At 47.7% G+C, this 23,724-nt stretch overlaps 1 protein-coding gene across 4 annotated transcripts in view; it reads right to left on the bottom strand.

The window, feature by feature from the left end:
* The window catches only part of Palm2akap2 (PALM2 and AKAP2 fusion), a 414,772-nt gene that overhangs the window by 297,358 nt on the left and 93,690 nt on the right, over positions 1–23,724 (bottom strand). The window contains exon 2 of one of the 4 annotated variants that reach the window (XM_041657136.1): positions 3,124–3,169. In XM_041657136.1, the coding sequence (XP_041513070.1) occupies positions 3,124–3,169 (46 nt within the window). Of the gene's footprint in view, positions 1–3,123; positions 3,437–23,724 lie in introns of those variants that run through there. The other 3 variants (XM_041657131.1, XM_041657133.1, XM_041657132.1) reach the window with 3 other exon arrangements.

The following is a 23,724-nucleotide window of genomic DNA, read 5'->3' as shown; positions in this document are numbered from 1 at the left end:
TCTTGGGGCCCGGGAGTGGGGAGGGGGTCTCCACATGCCTTGAGGCTGTTTCCATGCCCTACACTAGAGATCGTGGGCTCTGTCCTACTTGTAATCCACAGTCACTGTTCATATGCTCTCCCAGTTCTTGACTATGAGTAACTCTGTGCTTAATCAAGGCCAGCACTTAACCCAAGGCCTTGCTGACATCTCAAAAATGGCAACCATTGTACTATTTCTCCTCACTCTGTGGCCGGAAGTATTTCGTTGGTTCTGAAGGTATAGTTGTGGTAGTATCTCTGGAGAGGAAAAGACCAGGAAGGAGGAAAGACACTTGCCAAAGATGGAGTTGCTCTTCTTTGGAAAGGACATGAGAGGCTTCTTTTTTCTCATTGATTGGTCTCTGGGCTGACTTAGCAGATTCAGCTGCGGCGCTGGAGCACACTGGGTGATTCCCACAGACGACCATGCAACAGACATCCTAGGCCACCGGACACCTGACCTTTCAAATATTAAGCTTGAGGCTGGGAGTGGAGGCACACACCTTTAATCCCAGCGCTGAGGAGGCTCTGACAGGTGGATGCCTGTGAATTCAAGGTCAGACTGGTCTACATCGTGTGTTCTGGGCCAGCCAGGGCTACGCAGGGAGGAGCACACCCCCCTTTTAACTCAAGCATGCAAGAACAAGACCTTCCTGATGGTGGTTGTCAGCATTGATGATACCTAAGAGAGACACTCCACAGAAACCTGCGGAATGAGCAGATGAGTGGGCCTTCAGGTCCCAATCTCTGCTGCGGAAAAAGTGGTGCTGGCTAGAACCTGACCTCCCTCAGAGTTGACCCCTCCCCAGCACTGCACAGGAGCTGAGGACTCAGCCTGAACATCATTCATGGGCCACAACGCCTCACCCCCCAACCCCCAATCTTCAAACACAGCCCAAGAGATAAACTCCTGGGCCCATAGTTTATAGAGGAAAAATTTGAGGATCAGACTCAAGACTGATCAAGACACAGGAACCCAAATAGGTGAAGACGGGAAGAATCGTTCTCTTCTCTGTTATCTCAGAGGGATTTCAGACATGATAGGTCTGGGGGAAGGACTATAAGCATCTCAGTGTCCCCTGAGAATTCTGGGAAAGTGGTCTAGAGAGGCAAGGTCCGCTGAATCTGGAAAGTGCGTACTAAGCCCAGATGTGACATAAAATTATCTACTGATTGTAGCCATAAAGTCCACCTCACTCTTCTGTCTTTCCTCCCTCCCTCCTCCTCCTCCTCCTCCTCCTCCTCCTCCTCCTCCTTCTTCTTCTTCTCTCTCTCTCTCTCTCTCTCTCTCTCTCTCTCTCTCTCTCACACACACACACACACACACACAGATAACATTTAATCCCAACTAGATTTTTGCAGATGCTGGCTCTCTTCTATTCTCAAAACTCCTCAAAGATTCCTCGGGTCCACAGGATAAACTCTGCTCCACAACTGAACAGGTGGGTGGGTATTTATCTTCTTATATGATTAAGAGAACCCTGAGGGTACCCCCTAGATCCATGGCTGAGATTACTCCAGCCTACTTGGAAGGAGTGGCCCTCGTGTTAGCTACCCTTGGCTCCGCGCTCAGAAAGCAAGTCCTTTCATGGAGTCAGCTGTCCCCCAGGCATCCAGGGACACTGGTCACACAGAGGCAAGAAAATGTGACAGCTGTTGCAAACAGCAGCCCATGGGGAGCGGCCCAGGGTTCTCTGGGGCAGACACTTGTCAGCAGTTGAAGGAGCCCATTATCCAGTTACACAAAACACCCGCCAGCTCGGTGGCACCACTTGTAGCAAATTCAAGACGGACTGCCACATTGCCGTGACACCGACTTTAGACTCTGATCAACTTCATTAACCACCCAAATGTACGTGCACTGCGTGGATAGGGGAAGAAATGAACCCACAGCCTCCCTAAATCCAAGGACCAACTTCAAAGAGAGCCTCAGAAGCCAATCCTGGTATTTCGCCACTGCTCACTGCCCCATGCACAGCTTTCTCCTTCTGGGCACAGTCTTTCAGATCAGAAGAGTTTGAGAAAGGGGGTGGGGTCTCCGAGCTACTGAGCCTACATCAGGCCTGCATGCATTTTCCAGAAGACTCCATCCAAAGGCATTTGAAAACACTTTCATATAGACATCGCTTCCAAAACATTACACAGTATTTCTCCAACAAATTTATGTGTTTCTAGGGAACTCCTGGAGCACAGGGGGAAAAGTGCTTAGGTGCAGAATGTCTGGACAGTCTTTTACTCCAACATTCTAGCAGGCTTCCTTTAATTCGCTATTATTTCACAAAGCGCCAGTAACCGTTCCCTCCTCTGCAAAGGAAATATATAACCCAGCTGTGGCGGCTCCAATGAAAACCACATCTGGGGAACACTGGCAGAACTGGCAAGGCCTCTCCAATCTCGGCAGCGTCAGACAGCTCTTGTCTGAACCCGAGATGCACATGGTTCGGTGCTCTGAAAGTGCCCAACTTTGCCAAAACCGGATGCTCCTTTGTATGCCGAACCCATGGGTTTCAGATAATTCCACACCCATGAGAAGGAGACTCTCCTGAAACATTACCCCCAAGACCCAGATCTAAAAAGCCCCTGCCCTCTCTAGGGTGGTGGCCTATGCCAGAGCCCTTACTAATGTCAAATCGGGGAAAGGAAAGGCGGCACTCTTGGTTTCTGAGAAAGGTTGTACCACGCAGCTGGCTGGCTGGGTAGCTGGCAAAGCAAAGGAAGATAGCCACCGTGGGGTCACCATTCTCTCCCTCTCCGGAGTTGGAAGCCAAATTACTTCTGGGCACTGGGTGATAATATTCCAGGAGTCCCCCGCAACACACACATGCACCCGCCCGCTCTGTTTAGTCTATCCCTGAAGCGCGGCAGCAAGCATCTTATTTCTAAGCCAATTTTCCATGTTCAAATCTTCCTGGTCCCAAGTGCGCCCCAGGGGCTTAGTCTACAGACATATAAAGGCAAAAGACAGCGTCGTCAAGCCTGGACAGACTTTCACCCCAGTACAGGGCCTGCGGCTACCAGGCTGGCATGTTGCTGGCCCTGAGCCCACTGGTCCCCGTCCACGCCAGACAATAGAGCAAGAAAATGAAATGAAAAGTGGACTTACTGCTATGGCTTGCAGCCTCTCCTTGTGCAATTCCGCCTCTGCCATCCTGGAGAAGGGCACACGGGCAGGGGAAGAAGGAAGAAAAACAAAACACAAGCTGTAGTCACTCAAGGAGATAGAAGGGCACTCGTGGGGGGCTCAACGACCCCAGGGACAGCCGAAGGGTGTGTGGGGTCCGCTCCTGGGGGGCGGGCAAAGCTGGGTGCACGGCTAGCTCAGAGCTCAGCCTCGGTCTCTGCCGGCGCCGCCGCCTGGCTGCGCCCCAGCGCCGCCGCGAACTGCAAGATCCAGGTCTCTACCGCCACCGCCACCACCGGCCGCGCCAGGCGGGGACGTGGGCCGCCTGCAGCCTCAGGGAGAGCGCGCTCTGCCGCGCTAGGTCCCCGCCCTGACGTCTCCGCGCCTCGCTCCGCCCCTGGGGTGTGGGGGACTCGTGGCCGCCGCTGTCGCTCGCGAGTGGGGGCACCTGGAGTGCGGGTGATAAGCGAGCTGGGGGGCTGGGTGGGGGGCGCACAACTGGTGCGCGTCGGTGGCCAAGCGCGTTGCGCTCGGGGTCTAGACAAGACCAGGCGGCTCCTCTCCTCTGAGCAGAGATGCCAGCAGAAGGGGCCTCTGGCAGAATGCAGGACCCCAGCACGTGTCCTTACATGCCGACTGCGGCCACCCAGTATCCCCAGCGCCTTCTAACTGGCTCTAGATGCTTGGGCTCCACGTGGGGACACTTCCAACAGATAAATGCTGTCTGGTCCCTGAGCTTCAGAGGGCAGGGCCCTCAAGGGCAGGGTTTATCACCAGATAGGCCACCCTTCTAGTGACACACCAACTGTAGACAGCTCAGAGTTTGAAGCCCTGGGTGCCTTCCTGGACAACTAAGTCACTCTGAGCCTCAGTTTCCCTATCTGAAAAAAAGGTAAACGATTGCAAATGATCTCACAGAGACGTCCTTAACGAATGTGGTAGAAGCCTGAGGAGATAGCTCAGTGGTTAAAGCACTTAAGGCTGAAGACCTGAGTTCGTATTCCCAGCGCCCACATAAAAGTCACGCGGTCATGGGTGCACCCGCAATACAAGGGATGCCTAAGAGCAGCCGCTCAGGCCCGGAACACTACTCTGATGGCAGTGTTGTGATGACAGCCCGAAGCATAGGCCCCAATAATGAGCTTGCTAAGAAGAAATGGCCCTGTTCTATTTAGCTATGTGTTTGAAAAGATAACCAAAAAGGATTGATTGATGATGGCGCCTAGGGATATAGCTCAGCTGTTGAGTGCTCGCCTAGCCTGTACTGAGTTAGTCCCGGGTTGGATGCGTGGGAATGAGGGGGAGGAATGAAGGAGCCAAAGAAGGTGAATGTACTTAAAGTCGCCAAAATGTATATTTTAAAAAATGGTTAAAACGGCAGATTATTTACGGAGTATACTTAATGCCAATTAAGTCTCACAAAAAAAGGGGAACGGAAGGGGAGATGAGGAAGGAAAAGGGCCTAGGTGACTCTTTGGAAGCCTTCATTTGTAAAGACCTGAACTTTAAAGCCAAATAATTAGGGTTGGGCCCCAGTGTCCAGTGCAATGGCCGTGCTAGTCACAGCTAACGAGCTAAGAGAGCCAGGGTGAGAACTCAAACTGAGGGAAAGTCAGAGAAGGACACAGATGAAGTAGAAGATCTGGAGAGCAGAAGGAAGAATTGGGAGGTTTACACCAAAAGTCACAACCCGAGGACAGGAAATTGCGTCAGGGTCACGTGCTTCCGTGAGGGTCAGGAGAAAGTAGGCTGAGGAGGAGCTGCAGGCATCAGGAGTGAGGAGCTATGGCTGACGCTGGGATGCAGTTATGCACAGAGGGCAAGTCAGGAATTGCTCAGGAGGGGGCCAAGAAACATGAGAGGTGGGAAACACTCAGAGTAGAATTCCATTTTCCAGCTCCTAGGAAGTTCAGAAGGCAGAGGAAGGGAGTCAATGGGGAGAAGGGTTTCTAGATCAAGAAAGATTTGAATACTTGGGGATCAAAGGGGCTATTCGATGTGACAGATGTTAGCACAGAGGACAATCCACATTGTGCAGGGTGGTCTCAGGTTGGGCCAGAGGATATTTTTGTTAGCATCCCTCACCAGTTCCTCCTTAGAAAGAAGAAAGACTGCAGCAGGGAATGAGGGAGAAAATGGGGAAAGACAGGAAGAAATTTTGAGTTAGAATTTCTATAGAGAAGTTGGGGAGCTTCACCTTTGCTGGCCTGGTTTTCCCTGCAGAAGGAAGTAGTTGAGACTTCTGGGATTGCAGGGAAAACTTGAAATGGTTTATAAAGGAGCTATGGGAAATGGGGGACACTAAAACATGGATCATGGGACTGGATGGCATGGTGGTTAGGAGCACTGGTAGCTTTCCAGAGGGTGCAGGTCCAATTCTTAGCACCCACATGCAGCTCACAGTTGTCCAGGACTTCAGTCCCAGGGAATCTGATGCCCTCTTCTGGCCTCCATGAGCACTGCACACATGTGGTGTCCAGACACACATGCAGACAAATATAAATAATTCTTTTTTAAAAATACATTGGATCCTAGGCAGACATCTGCATTAGAATTTTATGAACACGTGCACAGAATTAAATTTCGATATGATACAATGGGAATTACAGATGGGCTTAGAATCATTTTATTAATGGGATTCACAGGACCAAAAATTTAATTGTGTGTATTTCCTCAGCATTTTTTAAACACCTGAGACCCAGGATTATGCTTGCCCAGATCTGAGGACTGCCAAAGAAAGTGTGGCAAAAAGTCAAAGGGGAGAGGAAATTTAGGGTGCCTGAAACTGGGTTTAGCCCAGTTAGGAAATGTAGGAGACAGATTATTTTTAGCTGCCCAACTGGTAAACCCTTTCTCATCTTTGGGGGCTTCCCACATTTAAACCGTATGAGAAGCAGAGCCATATACCATCACAGAAGTAGGTAAATGCCAGACACCTGCTTCCCCAGATCTCCCGGAAGTGATGCATGGCTTGCAATCTGGGCTTAGCCAAACACAGGCACCTGCCAAGAAGTTTGAAGATGGCATTTCTGAGAGTCTTTTCAGACTGGTGGTAGCTCAACTTAGGTCTTGCCCATGACCCAAGCCTCTTCCATAGATGTCTCAACTATTCCACAAACTACTAAATGCAGCGTAAGTGCCTTCCTTTTACCCCTTTGTCAACCAGAATTCCCTTCAGTTGTTTGTAACTAAGGACCCCTAGTGAAACAGGAAGACATGAAATGAATGGCTGAGGTTCGGCCAAGAAGCAGACGGAGAGTATTTTCTCTTCCAACTCTGTTCCCTTCCAATCTAAATTCTAGCATTTAGAACTCATTGAACCTATCATAAACATAGATATTTATAACCCAAAGTGCATCTGTTTTTTTAGACAGCATCTCATGTGGCCCAGTCTAGCCTCAAACTCACTGTGTAGCCCTGAATGGCCTTAAATTACTTATCCTTGTGCTTCTATCTTTCTGTTGATAGGGCAGAACTTAGGTAGGCGGGGTGACTGGACTGAATGCTGGAAGAAAAAAGGGTGGAGTCAGAGAGAAGCCATGGATCTGCCACCAGAGTCAGACATGCTGCTGAAACTTAACGGGTAAGCCACTGTCACGTGGCGATACACAGATTAATAGAAATGGGTTAAACTACAATGTAAAAGTTAGCCAATAAGAAGTTAGAGCTAATGGACTGAGCAGTGTTTTAATTATTATAGTTTCTGTGTGATTATTTCAGTTCTGGGTGGCTGGGATGAACAAACAGCCCTCTCCCTCCTGTTCCACCCAACATACATCTACTTTGTAGCTATTTGAGATGAGATAGCAAGTGATGGCCTGATATTACAAGAGTTTGACAGCCTAGTGCCACAGCTGAATTGGCTACTATTTTCCTTCCAAACATTTAAAAGTCGGAATGATATTTCATAGTAGTGTGTAATCCATGTCACAAAGGACTGGCTCTTGTTGGGACATTAAGTTGTGCTGTATAAGTGTCTTCCAGGTGGTGGGATGATGTCTTTGGTAGACGCTGCACTGTAAAGCTCCCCACAGACTGAATACAGAATGGTTGATATGCAAATAGATGTTTTGATGATAATAATTTCAGGAATCTATTTTAGGACCAGAGTCCTTTGGGAACTGCAAATGAGCACAGACTATTCTCCCTGTGGGGAAACAGAAGCTCGATAAGCCAAGAGTGGCATGGCTTTCCAAAGCCCATCCTTCAAGGAGAGTCAAAGTCTTGTTGAGGAGGAGCTAAGAGCGTGAAATTTATTAGCAACTGGAAGCTTTTCTTACCCAAAAGTGATTTGAAAGGCCTGTTGGCATCTCCTGTCTTGGCTCTCTTTTGCATAAGATCATTTAAGAAGATTCAGTCATGTAAAGCATATGTGATAAGTAGGATCTAAAGGGAGAAAAAGGAAAAGAAAGTAGAAGGGAGGCTATTGGGGATGAAGAGGGGGAAGGGCGAATGAGAACAGAGAGGATGTGGGGTGTGTGAGATGAAAGTGTGTCATATCAATGCATGGGGATGTCATTATTAAGCATCTTTGTATAACTTTTTTGCTGTTTTTTTGAGACAAGGTTTCTCTGTGCAACAGCCCTGGCTGTCCTGGAGCTCACTCTGTAGACTGCCCTCGAACTTACAGAGATCCGCCTGCCTCTGACTCCTAAATGCTGGGATTAAAACGTGTGTACCACCATTGCTCAGCATATTACTTTTTTAAAGTACATGATTGTTACCCAAAATCCAAAGGAGGAAAACAGTGTTTGTTTGATGTCCCCTTGGTCCCTGTGGTTATCAGCACTTTGGAAAAGCTTATGGGCCTTCAAGGATATACTGTTTTTCTCTGTGGATAAAAAATAATATGAACACACAGGAAGTCCCCATGGAGCAAGAAGACAGAGAAAGGTTAAGAAGCAGAATACCAGAGTGAGGTAAAATAGTCCATACCTACTTATGTACCACTAGAGACCAAGGTTTCTGCACAGCAGATTCGGTGGGAAATCTGGCTGGACATGACCATTGGTATCCGGTAGGATACTTCCTTTTCTCTTGGTTGGTTTTGACAATGGCACTTTCACTTGACCCAGTGAGTTGCTGGAGAGAGGAGGGTGGTGTAAAGACAGTGAACAGAAACCCCATTCCACACATACCTCACCACAGTGTGCTTGGGGACAATATGGTGGTGTTTATAAGTTGGCTCAGAACAGGCTTGTTAATTAAAAAAAAAAAAAAAAGCTCTGGAAAGTAGAATTGGGAAGTGGGAGGTGAGCATGACACAGAATAGACACGGGCTGTAAAGACAAGGTGGAACCATGGGCGCCTTGTGAAGATGCTGTGAGAAGCAGGGGTAGCAGAAGTCTGGGGCTTGGATGAGCTGCAGTGGGTGGGTCTTAAGGACTCGGCCTAATCACTGCTGTATTCACAGTCCCACAGATCAGATTGACTGAATGACTTGGTTTTATCCAAACATTTTAATGTACCTTTTCTAAAATAAACAGAGGTGACTTATTACTATTTTTATTTCATCTTGTGTGTATGAGTTTTGATACACACGCATGCCTGTGCACCACACCGATGAAGTTACCTTTAGAGGAACGACACCAGAATCCCTGGAACTGAATGGTTGTGAGCCATCATGTCAATGTTGAGACCCAAACTCAGGTCCCCTGGAAGCGTTGGAAGTGCTTTTAACCAATAAACCTTTCTTACCAGCCCCAGAAATCTCATTACTGGATTCTCCTTCTAATGATTGATATACACATACAGCCGTGTTTTGGAGTGAGTTAATTTAATAAGCCTAAATAAGAAGATACTTAATTTTTTTTCTGCCTCTACCTTCTGAATGGGGTAGAGACGTGTGACACCCTCTCTGGTTTTACACAGTACTGGTGACTGAGTCCAGGGCTTCATGTATGCTAGGTGAGCATTCTACCAACTGAACTACATCCCTCCCCAGCCCTAGAAGATAATTCTTGAGTGGTGATAGACTAAGTCCCAGGAGAAGATGGGAAAACAGTTATTTCTGAGCATTTGGGGAAAGAGCCCATCCCTCCGTATTAAAAGTGCTCAGCTGTAGAGCTGATTCCAGGTTTGGGGAGAAACTAATTACAATCTAGAAAAATCTCTGGGAAGGTCAGATCTACCCTAGCCTGGTGATCTGATGCCACTAGACACAGTTGGGTCACTGGCTTCACAGAGAGCTTAGAAGCCAGTTCGGTTTGTCCCAGCACAATGACCGTGCTGTGCCCTGTCAGCACGGAATCCCTTTTTGTAGTGTGGTCATCGACACTTTTATTATTATCCATGATTCCATAATACCCCGTGCATTCTACCAGTCAGCACGGCTGACCAGGGAGAGATTTCCTGCAGGCTTGGCAGCGGGCAGATGATGGCTCGCCACTGCAGCTCTGTCCAACCTGACGGCTGGGGGACAAGAGTGAAACTCGAGATAGCCTAGCCTCTGAGCCCATCACCAACAGACCATCTCCTCCTGGTGCCCATTTCATTCAAACGAGTCAACCAGACAGCCTCAGAAGTCACTCCTTGCTATGCACAACCCTCCCAGGTGGAGCACCCTGAGCAAATTGCTTTTCCCCAGCGCATCCTGGAGTAGAAAGAACACGAGAGAGAGGTTTAAATCCAGGCCCTCATGACAACTCTGCCACTGAGTATGACCGCATCCATGCCACCTGACGGCTCTAGACTGAGCTCTCCTATCTGCACACCAGGGCTAGCATTTCTGTTTGTCAACGGGGACTAGGGATAGCCTAATACCTATCTACTTCCTGATGGAACTGTAGGAGTGAAAGACAGGATGCCAAAGTCAGCACCACAGTTAGCTCTCTTTGCAGTGATAAAGTACCATGAACCAAAGGAACTTGGGGGACAAAGGGGTTCATTTCATTGCAAACTCCAAGGACATGGGCTACCATGAAGGGGAGTCAGGGCAGGAGCTCAAACAGAGCAAGACTGGAGGCAGGAACTGAAGTAGACGTTGTGGATGGAAGCTAGCTACTGCCTGGTTCCCATGACTTGCTCATCTTCCTTTCCTATGCTACCCAGGCACACCTGTCCATAAGGGGAACTGCCCTAAGCAGGTTGGGCCCTCAAATATCAGATGCCCCAGAGACTTGCTTCTATGCAACCTGATAGAAACTTTTTTTTCAAACAAAAGTTTCCTTTTCTCAGATGACTCTAGCTTGTGTTAAGTTGACAAAAAAACTAATCAGGACATGGGGGTATGTTTGTGCAAGTGCATAGGCTCAACACAGTAGGATGAAGCCTGTGTCTTTACATAAGACAAAAAGGGTGCTTTGAGTTCTGGATGGGTCTCTGAGAGAACTGAACCAGAAAAGGGAAATTATTGTGGGTATCTGGGGCTTCCTTTGACTCCCGGATGACCCCTAAGTCATAAGTAACTGAAGACAAACAGCCCCACAGTGTAGCCTCTGCATTTGGTTAGCTTACAGAAATGCAGAAAATGCTATAGTGGTCTGAGGAAGCAATGCAAGAAACAGAGAAAGGCGGCAGGGGAGGAAACAGAAAATCTTGGATCTCTTCTGGGTCCGTTGTGTGTGTGCCAAGCCTATATTTGAATGCTATTTGGCATGCACTTGCTTCCACGTGTTCTTTCTGCATTCATTCAAGGGCTAAATTTATCCCACTAGAGGGGAAGGCATACTCGAGGAGGTGGGGAGAAGAAGTTGTAGACACAAAGGCAGGCTGCCTGTTGGGGAGCCAAAAGCACCAGGGAGCTCCCTGCAAAAAGGCAGGGAGCCAACACTCCACGGGAATCTTCCCAAGACCCTAAGTACAGGACCTAAGTTGACCTAACGGTGGAAGGCATCCCTGCCTTTCCCTTCTAGGGAAGTTATAAGCAGGAACCAGACCAGATCTTTGGAGAAAGTGATTCTCGGATTCCCAGGAGTTCACAAATCTGACCCAGCCCTTCAGGAAATGGAGAGTCTGTGGCTCTCTGGATCCTTCCTGGGAGAGCAGTATCTGTCCCCAAGGTTCTGATAAAGAACTGATCTTACTCCCTGCTGGATTACTACCACGGTTGTTGGAGGAGCAGCTTGCCAAGCATGGGTGTACAGAAGAAGGATCTGGGTGGGACTGAGTGCTGTGCAGCCATCACTGGCTAGAAGACGGGTGACCCTTGATGGAACTGGGGAGCCCCCTGTTGCTGCTTTGTGTCTTCTCTTCTTTGCACCCAGTTTTCCACTTTGCTTTCTGATTTCCTACCTCTCACTCACCCCAAAGCCAGCTCCTATTAACTCATCTTTGCAAATGTATAAGTCATTGCCCCAGGTAGCTTTTCCTAGGACCACAGTTCTTTGATAGGATCAGCCTCTCCCATAAAACGGGCATTGATTTTTTGTCTGAACTCTGCCTCCATATTCTGTGAGATACCATTCCCTTTGTTAAGATAGGTGAGGGAAGGCTCCCAAGACGCCAGGATGGTTCCCCTCTGTTTTAGCCTCAACTAAGCATCTTGCCAGAGTTTCCCCCCATATTTGGCATCTTGTACCCTCTCGTCCTCCCCAGAGAACTTGACACCTTCTTCATCTGTTTGTACCGCTCCAAATTTGGTGCTTTCTCATACCATGAACTATGCCTGGAATGCAGCCTCCCCCTCCCTCTCCGAACTTTCCAAGTCTCTTCTTGTTAACTTCACAGAGCTCCAGAAATCCCACCCACTCGGGCGATGCCTGTCTGTCCCTTGGGAAAGAAGTGGTTGCTTATCCTGCTTAATTCCTCGCTTAATAGGCCACTGGCAAATTCATGGCTCCACTTGTCGATCTTTCTGAACTCTAAAAATCATAGCCACAGCCTTGGAGGGGATCTTCTCGGGATCTTGTCCCACAAGTCACCATGGTGGTTGTTTGTCAGTAAGGGAGCTATTTAAACTAAGAGGAGCCATGGATTGGACAAACATGTCTGAGAAGGGGGCAGACAGTGGGCTGGTGGAATGGCTTGGTAGATAAGACACGACTGTAGATGATACAAGGCTTACAATCTGAGTTCAGCCTCTCTTTCCTCCTTTCTTTTGATTCATGTTATTTATTTATTTATTTTTCTACCTTCATCCAAAAGAGTGCCTCTAAGCTTTAAGGCAGCAGCAGGTAGGACTGGAATCCCATTGAGACCGCTAGGAAGGGCAAACTCTTTTTTTTTAATTAATTAATTTATTTATTTATTAAAGATTTCTGTCTCTTCCCCGCCACCGCCTCCCATTTCCCTCCCCCTCTCCCAACCAAGTCCCCCTCCCTCGTCAGCCCAAAGAGCAATCAGGATTCCCTGCCCTGTGGGAAGTCCAAGGACCACACACCTCCATCCAGGTCTAGTAAGGTGAGCATCCAAACCCACATCAAAATTCTTCACAGATCTCGAGAAGACAATAATCAACTTTATATGGAAAAACAAAAAACCCAGGATGGCCAAAACAATCTTATACAATAAAGGATCGTCTGGAGGCATTACCATCCCTGACTTCAAACTCTATTACAGAGCTACAGTATTGAAAACAGCTTGGGGGGCTGGAGAGATGGCTCAGCGGTTAAGAGCATTGCCTGCTCTTCCAAAGGTCCTGAGTTCAATTCCCAGCAACCACATGGGGCTCACAACCATCTGTAATGAGGTCTGGTGCCCTCTTCTGGCCTGCAGGCATACATGTAGAAAGAATATTGTATACATAATAAATAAATAAATAAATATTTAAAAAAAACAGTTGGTATTGGCATAAAAACAGAGAAGTCGACCAATGGAATCGAATAGAAGACCCTGACTTTAACCCACAAACCTATGAACACCTGATTTTCGATAAAGGAGCTAAAAGTATACAATGGGAAAAAAGAGAGCATCTTCAACAAATTGTGCTGGCAAAACTGGATGTCAATCTGTAGAAGAATGAAAATAGATCCATATCTATCGCCATGCACAAAACTCAAATCCAAATGGATTAAAGACCTCAATATCGGTCCGAACACACTGAACCTGATAGAAGAGAAAGTGGAAGTACTCTACAACACATGGGCACAGGAGACCACTTCCTACGTATAAGGGCAAACTCTTTATCCATAACAAATGTCTATGCAGGCAGCTCTCCAGGTATAATTTCTAGAGTTCCAGAAACCCTCCGAGTCCTTCCAAGCATATTTCTAGAAGACCCATGGGTTTCTGGTTTAATAAGCTAACAAAACAAACAAACAAACAAAAATCTCAGCTCCAGAATTTCGACTATCGTAGGACAAGGATAGGGGTGTTATCACTAAGAACATGAACCCTCACCTTGGTCATTCATGCCAGCACATCAGGACCCTGAGAAATTCCCCTTAGCACTATAGCCCTGGACCCAGCCCGTGGCTGCCAAGCTGCCCATTGTCTGCGCTCTAAGGCCTGTGGTCCATGCATGTTCCCACTAACAGTCAGTGGCAGAGAGACACAAGGCAGAAAAGAAAAGCCAGCAAAGTCGCTCCTTCGGAGGGCTGCTCCACTGACTTCCTCCCAGCCAAAACTTCCTGTCACCTACTGTCCACCCAGTCTTTGGGTTATCATTCTGCTGACCTTCCCTGTCACCTGGGTACCCTGTCCCTTTAAGAGACAAGCTCTGCCCACTCCCAATCTCTCCATGCCCCCTTCCCTGCCCAGACAACTGCTCTGTGCCTTCTCTCCCACCTCCTCTCTCTCTCTCTCTCTCTCTCTCTCTCTCTCTCTCTCTCTGTCCTGTCCGTCCTCCTGAAGAGGCAGTCTCTGCATCTCTTTTTTCCTCTTTCCTCTTTTTCTGTCCCCCTCCCTTTCTCCCCCCTTACTCTTATACCCTCTCAATACTCACTAAAAAACTCTATACCCAAGCTCTCTCTGCATGTTGTATCTGTCTTCCACCCACTGAGGCCTCGGGTCACCTGTGTCATGAGTGATAACACTTGGGTCCCCCCGTCTGGCTTTTTCTCTGTAGCTCCTCACAGCAGTGAACACATCTATCTACTCTTACCTCCCAAGATTAGCTTGGAACTGTTTTCTGTTCTAGGATGAAACAAAAGCAAAATAAAAAGAGAGTTCATTTAAATAAAACCCAGAGCAGCCTTGACACAGTAATCATATGGTTCCTCTGTATCTCTCTCAACCAGTGTCCTGTTCCGCTTCATTAAGCGCCATTATAAAGAACTTCCAACCCTGGAAATCTCCTTTCCAAAGGCTTGCCCAGCCTTCTCTCCCAACTGCTATTGGGTGAAGTCACTTGACTTCCAGTTCGGAACTTCCAGCCAAAATCCAAAGCTTGATTCAAAACCATCGGGCTCTCTGCTTCCAAGGAAAACAGCCTATGACTGAATTGAAGGCACTGTTAGCTCGGCTCAAGCCAAAACAAATGCAGCAGGCTTTTCACTAATAAGGGGACAGCAGCCTTCCAAGGTGGTGACCTAATGAGCCAAGTGACAAAGGGGGGGGTCTGGTTTCACAGCCCCGGCCCTACCCAACCTCAGGGCAACCTCGAGATCTCACACTTGCCCTCTGAGCAAGAAAACCCAACACTTGATAATCTCATTATTTATATAACAACGTAGCAGCTCGAGCTACAACAACCAGCTATTCGATAAGAAGATGACCATGGGAGTGGGCTGGGCAAAGACATGTATTTGCCCTTTTACTCTAACAAGAGCAGAACTAATGTTTTTATGGATTGTAGTAAGACAGAGACAAATTGATGCAAATAAAAATCTGAGTTTGCAAATAGCATTTTTCTAGACAAAGTAAAAGCTTGAAGATTAGATAAAATATTTTGCACTGAAGTAAAACACTTTTTCATTTCATATGCGCACGGTACCCTGTCCCTGAATCCACGCTAAGTGCTCGGCAGACGGTAACTAGTGTGATCTCCACAACATCCCTAAGAAGACAATCCTGCTCTTGTCCCCATTTTCTCTGAGTAGAGGTTGAGGCACAGAGGCCTTCCAGCTGCCTGGCTTCGAAGTGGCATTCCCTAGCAAACCAGATGCTGAACTTGCTGGAGGATATGTCTTTGGGAGACTAAATGGTGGGAGTAGCTAGCTTCCTCCTTTTGAAATACCTTGTTATTTCTGAGGAATAAGACCTCAAATAACCAACAACTGAGTCAACTTCTTCCTTCACTTCCTTCTGTCCTTCCCCTCCCTTCCACCGGTCCTCCTTCCATCTTGGCATGTGTATTGGGCCCACACTTTCCATGCCCTATTGTCTCTTTTGCTGGAATTAGTGGCTTTTCTGCACTTGCAGACAGGAAAAGGATCTAGTGGCCCAAAGCAGAGAGATCTCACTATATCTTCAGAGATTTTCTGAAGCTAACTCTGCCCAGGAAAGGGAGTGAGTGGTATGGCTGCTGTGTGGGAGGAGGTGGGGGAGGAAGGCATGACTGGAGGGGGCGGTGGAGTGATGCAAACATTAAGGGGGGGGTGTTGTTCAGGCTGAGGGACTAGACAGCCTTTGAGATGCAGCTCTGCCCTGGATATTGGGCAAGCAGCAAAGAGACCATAATAGCAGGACAGAGGAAGCAGGGGAGAGGTTTGAGAAAGGAAGCCACTGAGTGGCTGGGCCAAACCCAGGTCTTGTGCATTGGTACCACTTAGGGAGTGGAGCAGGGTACCTATCTGCCAGAGATGAGGGGGGACACAGGATGAGCAGGGAGGTCTGGCAGAGGGTCCTGAAGAGGTCCCTGGAGCTGTGGTTCCGGTGGGCAGAAGGATGGCAGCCTGCAGAGATGCTGCCATCCATAGCAAAAGGGGCTCCTAGGAAGTGTGTGGCATTAGGGTGACAAGGACCAGACGTGCACTGACAGAACCAGTGCCCAGACATCCCAGGAAGCCTCACCCTTGCCTGGAGGAGAAAGGGCACAGCAGGGCATAGGAATCCAAAGTCCCTCTGAAAGCTACAGGAGATATGGCAGGAACAACAGGGATGCAGCAGTTCAAACTAAAGCTTGAGGGGTTACAACGTGCAGTATAAGCCCCAGGAAACTGCACGGTGTCTCTTACATTTATTTCATCATTTAGAAAATGACATCCATGGTGTTTAACCTGTATTTGTATCTTCAGGGTAAACCAGACAATCTATGTTGACATGACGTCTTAGGTTTCTGTTGCTGCAATAAACACAATGGCCAAAAGCAACCTGGGGAGGAAAGGGTTTCTTTCAGCTTATAGTTGTAGCGCAGTATGAAGGCAAGTCAGGGTAGGGACTGAAGCAGAAGCCACTGAGGAACGCTGCTGCCTGGCTTTCTTCCCCCTTGCTTTTCTATACCACCTGCCTAGGGGTGGCTCTGCCCACAGTGGGCTGGGCCCTCCCTCATCAATCATTAATCAAGAAAATCCCTACCCCCCAGACTTGTCAACAGGCTAGTGTAATGAAGGTGTTTTCTTAATTGAGGCCCCTCCTATCAGATGACCCAAGTTTGGGTTAAGCTGATGAAAACCTAGCTTCCACACATGGATGATAAGACTGTCACAAGCCTGGGCCCAGCATGCCCCAGCATCTTCACAAACACTTGGAAAGCTTGCTAGCAGCCTGCATGCAAAAGGAGTCGTGTGGGACAGAGAGACTGCTCGGCAGGTCCACAGTTTGTCCTTTGACCTCCACGTGTGTGAGCTGCATAAACACCACACACACACACACACACACACACACACACACCATTACCACCACCACACCACATCCCTAGAGAAAGACTAAAAAATAAACAAGTAAATAAATGAATGGATGAATAAATAAATAAATAAAATATAAATGTAATTTTTAAAAAGAAGTGGCTCAAGTTGCTGGTGCCCGAAAACTCTGGGTTCAATACCAGCACCGTATTTGTAGAACGGTAACTCGCCTCTTTGCTCCCAATGCCATCTTTAGTAAACTGACCATCATAGTAATTTCTATCCTGTGGGCTCCATGAGAAGGTCTATATTGTTTATTTTTCTAATTATGAGGAGAAGGGTGAGATTATGTACTAATTCTTAAAAAAGAAAGAAAACTCATTTTGTTTACTCTCTCGGGATTGAAGCACTGTAAAGCGGAACCCAGAGTCAGTCTCTGTAATCCACTATGTAAATGAGCATCAGTGAAGATCCCGCCAGCTTTGCATTAGCAGTGAATTCATGATGTTGCTCATTCCACATCTCACACCCACCACACCATACCCCCAGACTTCCTTCCACACATCATACCCCAAACACAGGATACACCCATACACACACACCACCATGCCCCTCCACACCCCCACAAACCATAGCCACACACCCCTACAACATAGCCCCTACACCTCCCTACACACACCATACCCTGAAACACACCATATACCCATAATTCACCACACCATATTCCACATACCATATGCCGCCATACCATACATGCACCCCCATACCACACTATATACCCCTATCTCCCACACACCATATGCCCCCATACCATACACGCATCCTCATACCACACCATACCCCCCCCACACACACACCACAACCACACCAGACAACTGATACAGGAGAGCACCTCTGCTCCCAACTTGAGCACAGGGAAGCCTGTATGAAGAAACTACAGTGTCTGAGCAAGATGCAGGGCTGGCTTGGAGCCTGTGGACCGGTCTCTGGGCCTCTGAGACATTACACCTGCACCACATCAAGGGCCAGAAACTCTGGCATCTAAGGGTGTTTGGAAAACGTTCAAATGACTTGTGCCAAATACAGGGACAACACCACTATTCTCACTTGGGGGAATCATTGGCTCAGCAGCTTGCTGCACAAATGGCCCTTTTATGGGCAAAACTGGTGACCCAGAGCCCCACAGTCTGCAGAACTAAGTGCTAAGTATGTAAGTTTTCTCAAATGCTTTCCAGGGGGTGGCCATGAATGTATGATTGACGGAGCTGATTGGAGAAGTCAGAGAGAATCTGCCTGTGTCTTCCTGGGATGGAGCTATACAGAACAGGCTGAGGCTGCTTTCTGTGCACACTGTGTTGCTCCTGGGGACGTGAGTCTGTTGAGCCAGGAGCACCACAGGTCGAACATGTGTGAAGGTAAAAGTGTGTGTTGTGGGCCTGAGGTCACCTCCGATGGACAGAGGGGTACACAGGCACAGTGGGTTTGGGTATTGACCAGTGAGAAGCATCAGAACTGGGCCTGGATCCCCGACTTCCCTCTTCACACCCTACATACCGGGAGTTGAGAGGTGCCCTGGGGAGCATGTGTCTGGCTGTGGGGCAGACCCTGCAGGACTCATGGAAACCAAGAGATCAGCAGCCATGGCGCTGGCTGAGCCCTACTATGTCAAGCATGTTGCAGATCTGGTTACGATCAAGAGCCACATGGCCTCTCTCACAGCCAATAGCTATGCAGACACCAACTCCCGGCTTCAGGGGCTGCGTCTCTTAGGCCCTGGGTTTCTCTCCCACCAGAGTTCTAATGCTTGCGATGAGGCCTGTGCACGGCACAGAAAAGTCACCTCAAGGCTTGTTTCAAATGCAGTCTCAGCAATCCAGGACTCACGGACACGGAATCCATTTGTAGACAGTCCTCGCGTGAATCATGAAAGGAAAGGTAACAGCTCAGAACCCCAAGACCAAGTTCTCATATCAAGTTCTCAGGAGATTTATTTGCCCCAGAGGGACCGAGGGCAGGGATACGGGACAAGGGGATAGAGGAAGAAGGAGAAGGGCAAAGGATACCTGTCCCAGAGGAACATAGGACTGTGTCTGGACAGAGAGGAGACAGGAGTGACACACAGGAAAAGGAGAGTTTATAAAGGTACAAGGAGAAACCCTGTATTAAGATGCGGTGTTTCATTTTAATTGGGCATGTTAATTGGGTGAGCCAAAGGGGGCTTTTGATTGCTGAACTTCAAAACTCTGATAGCTGGACCCTGGTAGTCAGCTTCACGAAGAGGGAGAGGCCAAATAAGGGAACAGACCTGGGGGGTTGGCTTCAGGAATGTAATCTAACGGTTTTTAGAAAGGCAGAGGGAATTGGAGAGAAGGGCAAGGCCTGCCAGATCTACGTGCTCCAGTGGGCTAGAGCCCCTTCGATTTATATGTACTTCTGCTGTATGGTGCTGTTAGTCAGACACACCGCCACCATCTTCATGAGGTCAGGGGTGCCTACTGCTTTTGCCGGTCTGTCACACTGGGTCTGTGGATTGTTGACATCTTCCTCGGAGACAGCAGGAGCGAGGAGGGCCGGGAGTGTTCAGATGCTCCCCACTCTGCCCCAGCCACCTGTGTGCAATTTTGTTCTAATTGCACATCACCTGGAACGTAGGGATGACGCTAGCATCTCTAGGCTAAGGAAGACCAGAGAGAGAGGCTTCATCTGTGGGTATAGGGAAGCCATCATCCATGTTGGATAAAGAACTTCTAACGAGGCTGTTGGGAGGTGACCCGTGCTCTGTAAGTAAGCCCTGTGAACTCATTAGATCCCCAGGGTGAACTGAGGTGAGGTCGTTCTTTGTTTTGTTGTCAGGACCTAGAGGGGAGGGGTAGAGGGTGTTCTCTGCTCTTCCAAGGATTTCAAGCAGCCACACTCCAGGTGAGCCATACCCCTGCCAAGGCACATCAGTTCTCAACAGTGGATGCTTTAGAATTATACCTCTGTCCAAGACCCTCTCCACACTATACAAGTCTCTGTTCTTAAATTTCCTAGGTGACTTTTGTTTTATCATTCAGTCTGGATTAAGAACAACTAATGTCTTTCATGGTGGGGGTGTTGGTGATTACAGGTGACATGCTGAGCAAAGCGCTTATCAGTCCAAACTCCTCCATCACTATGGTAATGCACTGGGGTCCTATGGAGAGAAATAATCTTTACTCCCCTTCAGAGATGAGGAAGTAACACACTGTCTGTGGTTATAAAGTCCCATGGGAGGGTCAGAATTTACACTTGTTTTGTGTGTGTGTGTGTGTGTGTGTGTGTGTGTGTGTGCCCGTGTGTGTACATGTGAAGGCCAAAGACTGACAGCAGGTACCATCTTCTACCTTGTGTTTTGAGACAAGATCTCTTTCTGAACCCAGAATTTACCCATTCAGCTAGACGGGCTGACAAGCAGGTCCAAAAATCCTCCTGTCTTTGCCTCTTCAACAGTGGATTGCAGCCATTCATGGCCACAGTGGTTTCTGATGTGGGTACTCGGGTCCCAAGCCCAGGTCCTCTATCTTGTGTGGCTGCACTATACTGTTTGAGCAATCTCTCCACCCCAGAATTTGCATTTTAAAAAAACTATCCCCTAGTTACTGATCCTGTCAAGCCTGACTTTATCAGCATCTCTTAAGATGCTGCGAGGCATCCACAAGTTCTACTTAGCTGAGCGAGTCCTAGTCATCCTGAAATAAGAAATCATGGAGTATCTACTCCTAAGGGGGCTTCTTTCATTTAGATCACTGGGAAACGAGAAGAGCCAGAAGTCTTCGGGGAGCGAGCATGAGCTTTCGGCAGCGACTTTGGATCTCCCGTTCAGCACTGTTCAGAAGCACAGCTGTTCGTAATTTACACAACGCCGCCGTAGCCCCTGAAGCAGCCACATCTCCCCTCGCTTATAACCAGTCAGAGCATCGAAGCACACATGGTTCCGTTTTAGTTCAGGATTCACTGTGTGGTTCCACGTGGTCCCTGACTCAGTTTTCTCTTCCCTTCGTATCCTTCCATCCGCCCACCTACCCTATCCACTCCATTCATCCAACCAGTTCCCTACCCACCCATCTATCTCCTCCTCTCCCATCCATCCGTCCATTCATAAGTTCCATCTCATTCTCCCATCTAGCCATCCACTCACGCATCTCTTCCTACATCTCTCAGCATCTCTATTCCTGCACTGACATCTGGGTTGCAGAACTGAGCCACACTGATAGACTTTTAAGGCACGATGGACACGCTGAGTGACAGGGCTCATCTCAAGATGTGGAGGGAGGGAGGGAAAGAGAGGTCAGTTCGCGGGGCTTGGAGGAGCTGCTGCAGCTTGGTCCAGGAAGGTTTCTCCAAGGAGAGGCAGTGAAAACGGAAGCTCAGAGTCGGCACAGGCAGACACATCAGAGGGAACGGGCTGTGGAAAGGCCAGCATGCTTGTGTATGGGGCACTGTAAGCCACACTGTTCTGTAAAAAAACTATAGAGGGAATGGGCTTCCAAGAAATAGCACAGCAGCCCTTAGGTGAGCTCCATTCCCAGCCTCCTTAGCAGGTCAGTTGTTCTTCCAAAGGCAATGGGAGACACTGAAGGCTGTAAGCAAAGACCTATTTCAGAAGGATCATGGACTAATTTACTGAAAATGAAGACTGAATGCAGAAACCATTTAATTGCATGCACAAGAAGTCGGATTCCAAGTGGGGGCTATTGTTATGCAGACCAGGCTAGTCTAGAATTCCATCCTCCTGCCTCTTCTATCTAAGTGCTGAAATCACCAGAGTGTGCCACCATGCCCAGTGGGCAATAAGACCTTGGAATATAATAAGAATGACCATGGTAATGAGTTAGATAGTAGCTCCCCAAAAGATAATCCATTTCCTGACTCCGAGGATCTGTGAATGGACCTAATTTGGAAAACCGGAGGTAAAGATCTAATTAATTTAAGGATCCTGAATTCAGGAAGGATCCTAACCCCAAGAATGGATTTATTTATAAGAGAGAGAAGGGAGTGATTGGAGACACACAGCTCCATGTACAGAGTCAGAAAGTGGAGCGATGTGTCTATGAGCCAAGGTACATCAAGGGTACCAACAGAGAGCAGAAGTGGTCCCTTCCCCGAATAATACTGTAGTCAATTGGTTGTAGTACTATTTTCTATTTGGTCCTCTCTCCTCTTGGGCACATGCCTGTCTGACACCATGGGATGTTTTTCCATCTTCAAACTCTCCATGGGCTGTAAAATTCTAATGCTTGCTCTGCTGTTATCTCTAGCATCCCTGTCCCCTTCGTGACCCTGTCCCCTCACAACCTTACCCGTTAAGAAAAGGGCTCCTAGGAGCACTGTCTCTTCCAAGGCAAGAGATCACATACTCCATGTGGCTCTCCTAGTTCCCCCTTTAAAATGAGCTGCTTTTCATCTGGGAATGTAGCTCAGTAGGGGAGTGTTTGCCAAACACGCATACGACATGAGTTGCATCTCTAGCACAGCAAGAAAAAAATGCATCATGACTCCTCTTTGCTGTTCTATCTTATAATCCTCGGAGATAGAATGCTTTCCTAACCAAGAGTGAGCAAGTTCCACTGGCCTGGCTTGGGGCAATGAAATTCAGAGTCGGCCATGTTGCTGCCACACAGACATGTATGTGACTTTTTGCCAGTTGCTAACCTGTCCTCTGTAGCTCTGTGTGACAAATACGCTACTGAGCACCGAGTGACCAGTTCATTTCAATATAAGTCCTAATATGTACGGTGTTAGGGTGGACTTTTCTTATACTGTAAGACGAAATGTCACTAGGAAGTTCCAGACTGTTACACAGACATTAGGGGAAAAGAAAAGATTTATTTTTATTCTTAGTGTATGAGTGACTGCTTAAATTTGTTAGCAGTGTTTGCAGAGGCCAGAGAGGGCACCTGATGCCCTGGAACTGAGGTCGCAGCTGGTAGTGAGCTGCCATGTGGGAGCTGGGAACGAAACCTGAGTCTTCTTCAAGAGCAGCAAGCGCTGTTTAACCACTGGGCCATCTCTCTAGTCCCAATACATATGTCTTAAATCTTGTTTTTTTGGTTTTTTTTTTTTTTTTTTTTTTGTAATGGGAATTTAGACCTCCAGTCTAGACTCCTAACGTCACAGGGAGGGGCAAAGAGCAGAATAGACACAGAAGCCTAACAGACGCTGCCTTCTTCTGTGGACCAAGACTCACTGCCAAAAGAAAAGCTATTAAGAACATAATCATATAAGAAATAACGAAGACTACAAAACCCAGACATTTCCTAGAAGCAGGATCCCCTTGTGAGAGTATCTGAGTTCATATGAGAAAATGCCACCTTTACATAGTTTTATCTTTGTCCTTAGACATCATTTCAGAGTATCCTTCAAGTGACACGTATTGTTCTCATTCCCAATATAAGTATCTGCTCCAGTATTTCAATTGTTACAGTTGCTTTTTAGACAGCAATAATGTTATTTGAGAAAAAAATCTGCCGTCTAACCCTATTGATTCACCTGTGTTTTGAATTAAATATAAAGCTGTCATTTATCTCGGCACTCTCTTACACATAATCTAATTATACCCAAAGAGATCCAAGACATAAAATATTTATTGCGGTTATTCCTAGGCATTCACATTTAGTTATCTGACTTAATGTCGATTCTTACTCCTGTGAGTAAGAGAGAAAGAACAGAATAAGAAATGATTAGCTGAATCTGGCATCTGGCATGGTCCTGAGTGAACATAATCCATATTCTTCATTCAAATGATAGTTCAATAGGGGGAAGGTGGAATACACTCACACTTTTCCATGGGATGTGCTGAGACAATTCATCCTGTCACACACACACACACACACACACACACACACACAAGATCACAGAAAATTCAAAGATGATTTGAATTTGTCTCTCCAGTAAAAACAAGAAGAATACCCAGTGACTGGCAGGATGAGATCGGGAAACATGCGCATGTGCCTTGGAA

This window comes from Microtus oregoni, unplaced genomic scaffold (assembly GCF_018167655.1).
Source record: "Microtus oregoni isolate MIOR12 unplaced genomic scaffold, Mior012 000008F_ref0000371, whole genome shotgun sequence".
Lineage (NCBI taxonomy): Eukaryota > Metazoa > Chordata > Mammalia > Rodentia > Cricetidae > Microtus > Microtus oregoni.
The sequence above is the reverse complement of the archived record's forward strand: the minus strand, read 5'-3'. Positions and strand labels throughout refer to the sequence as shown.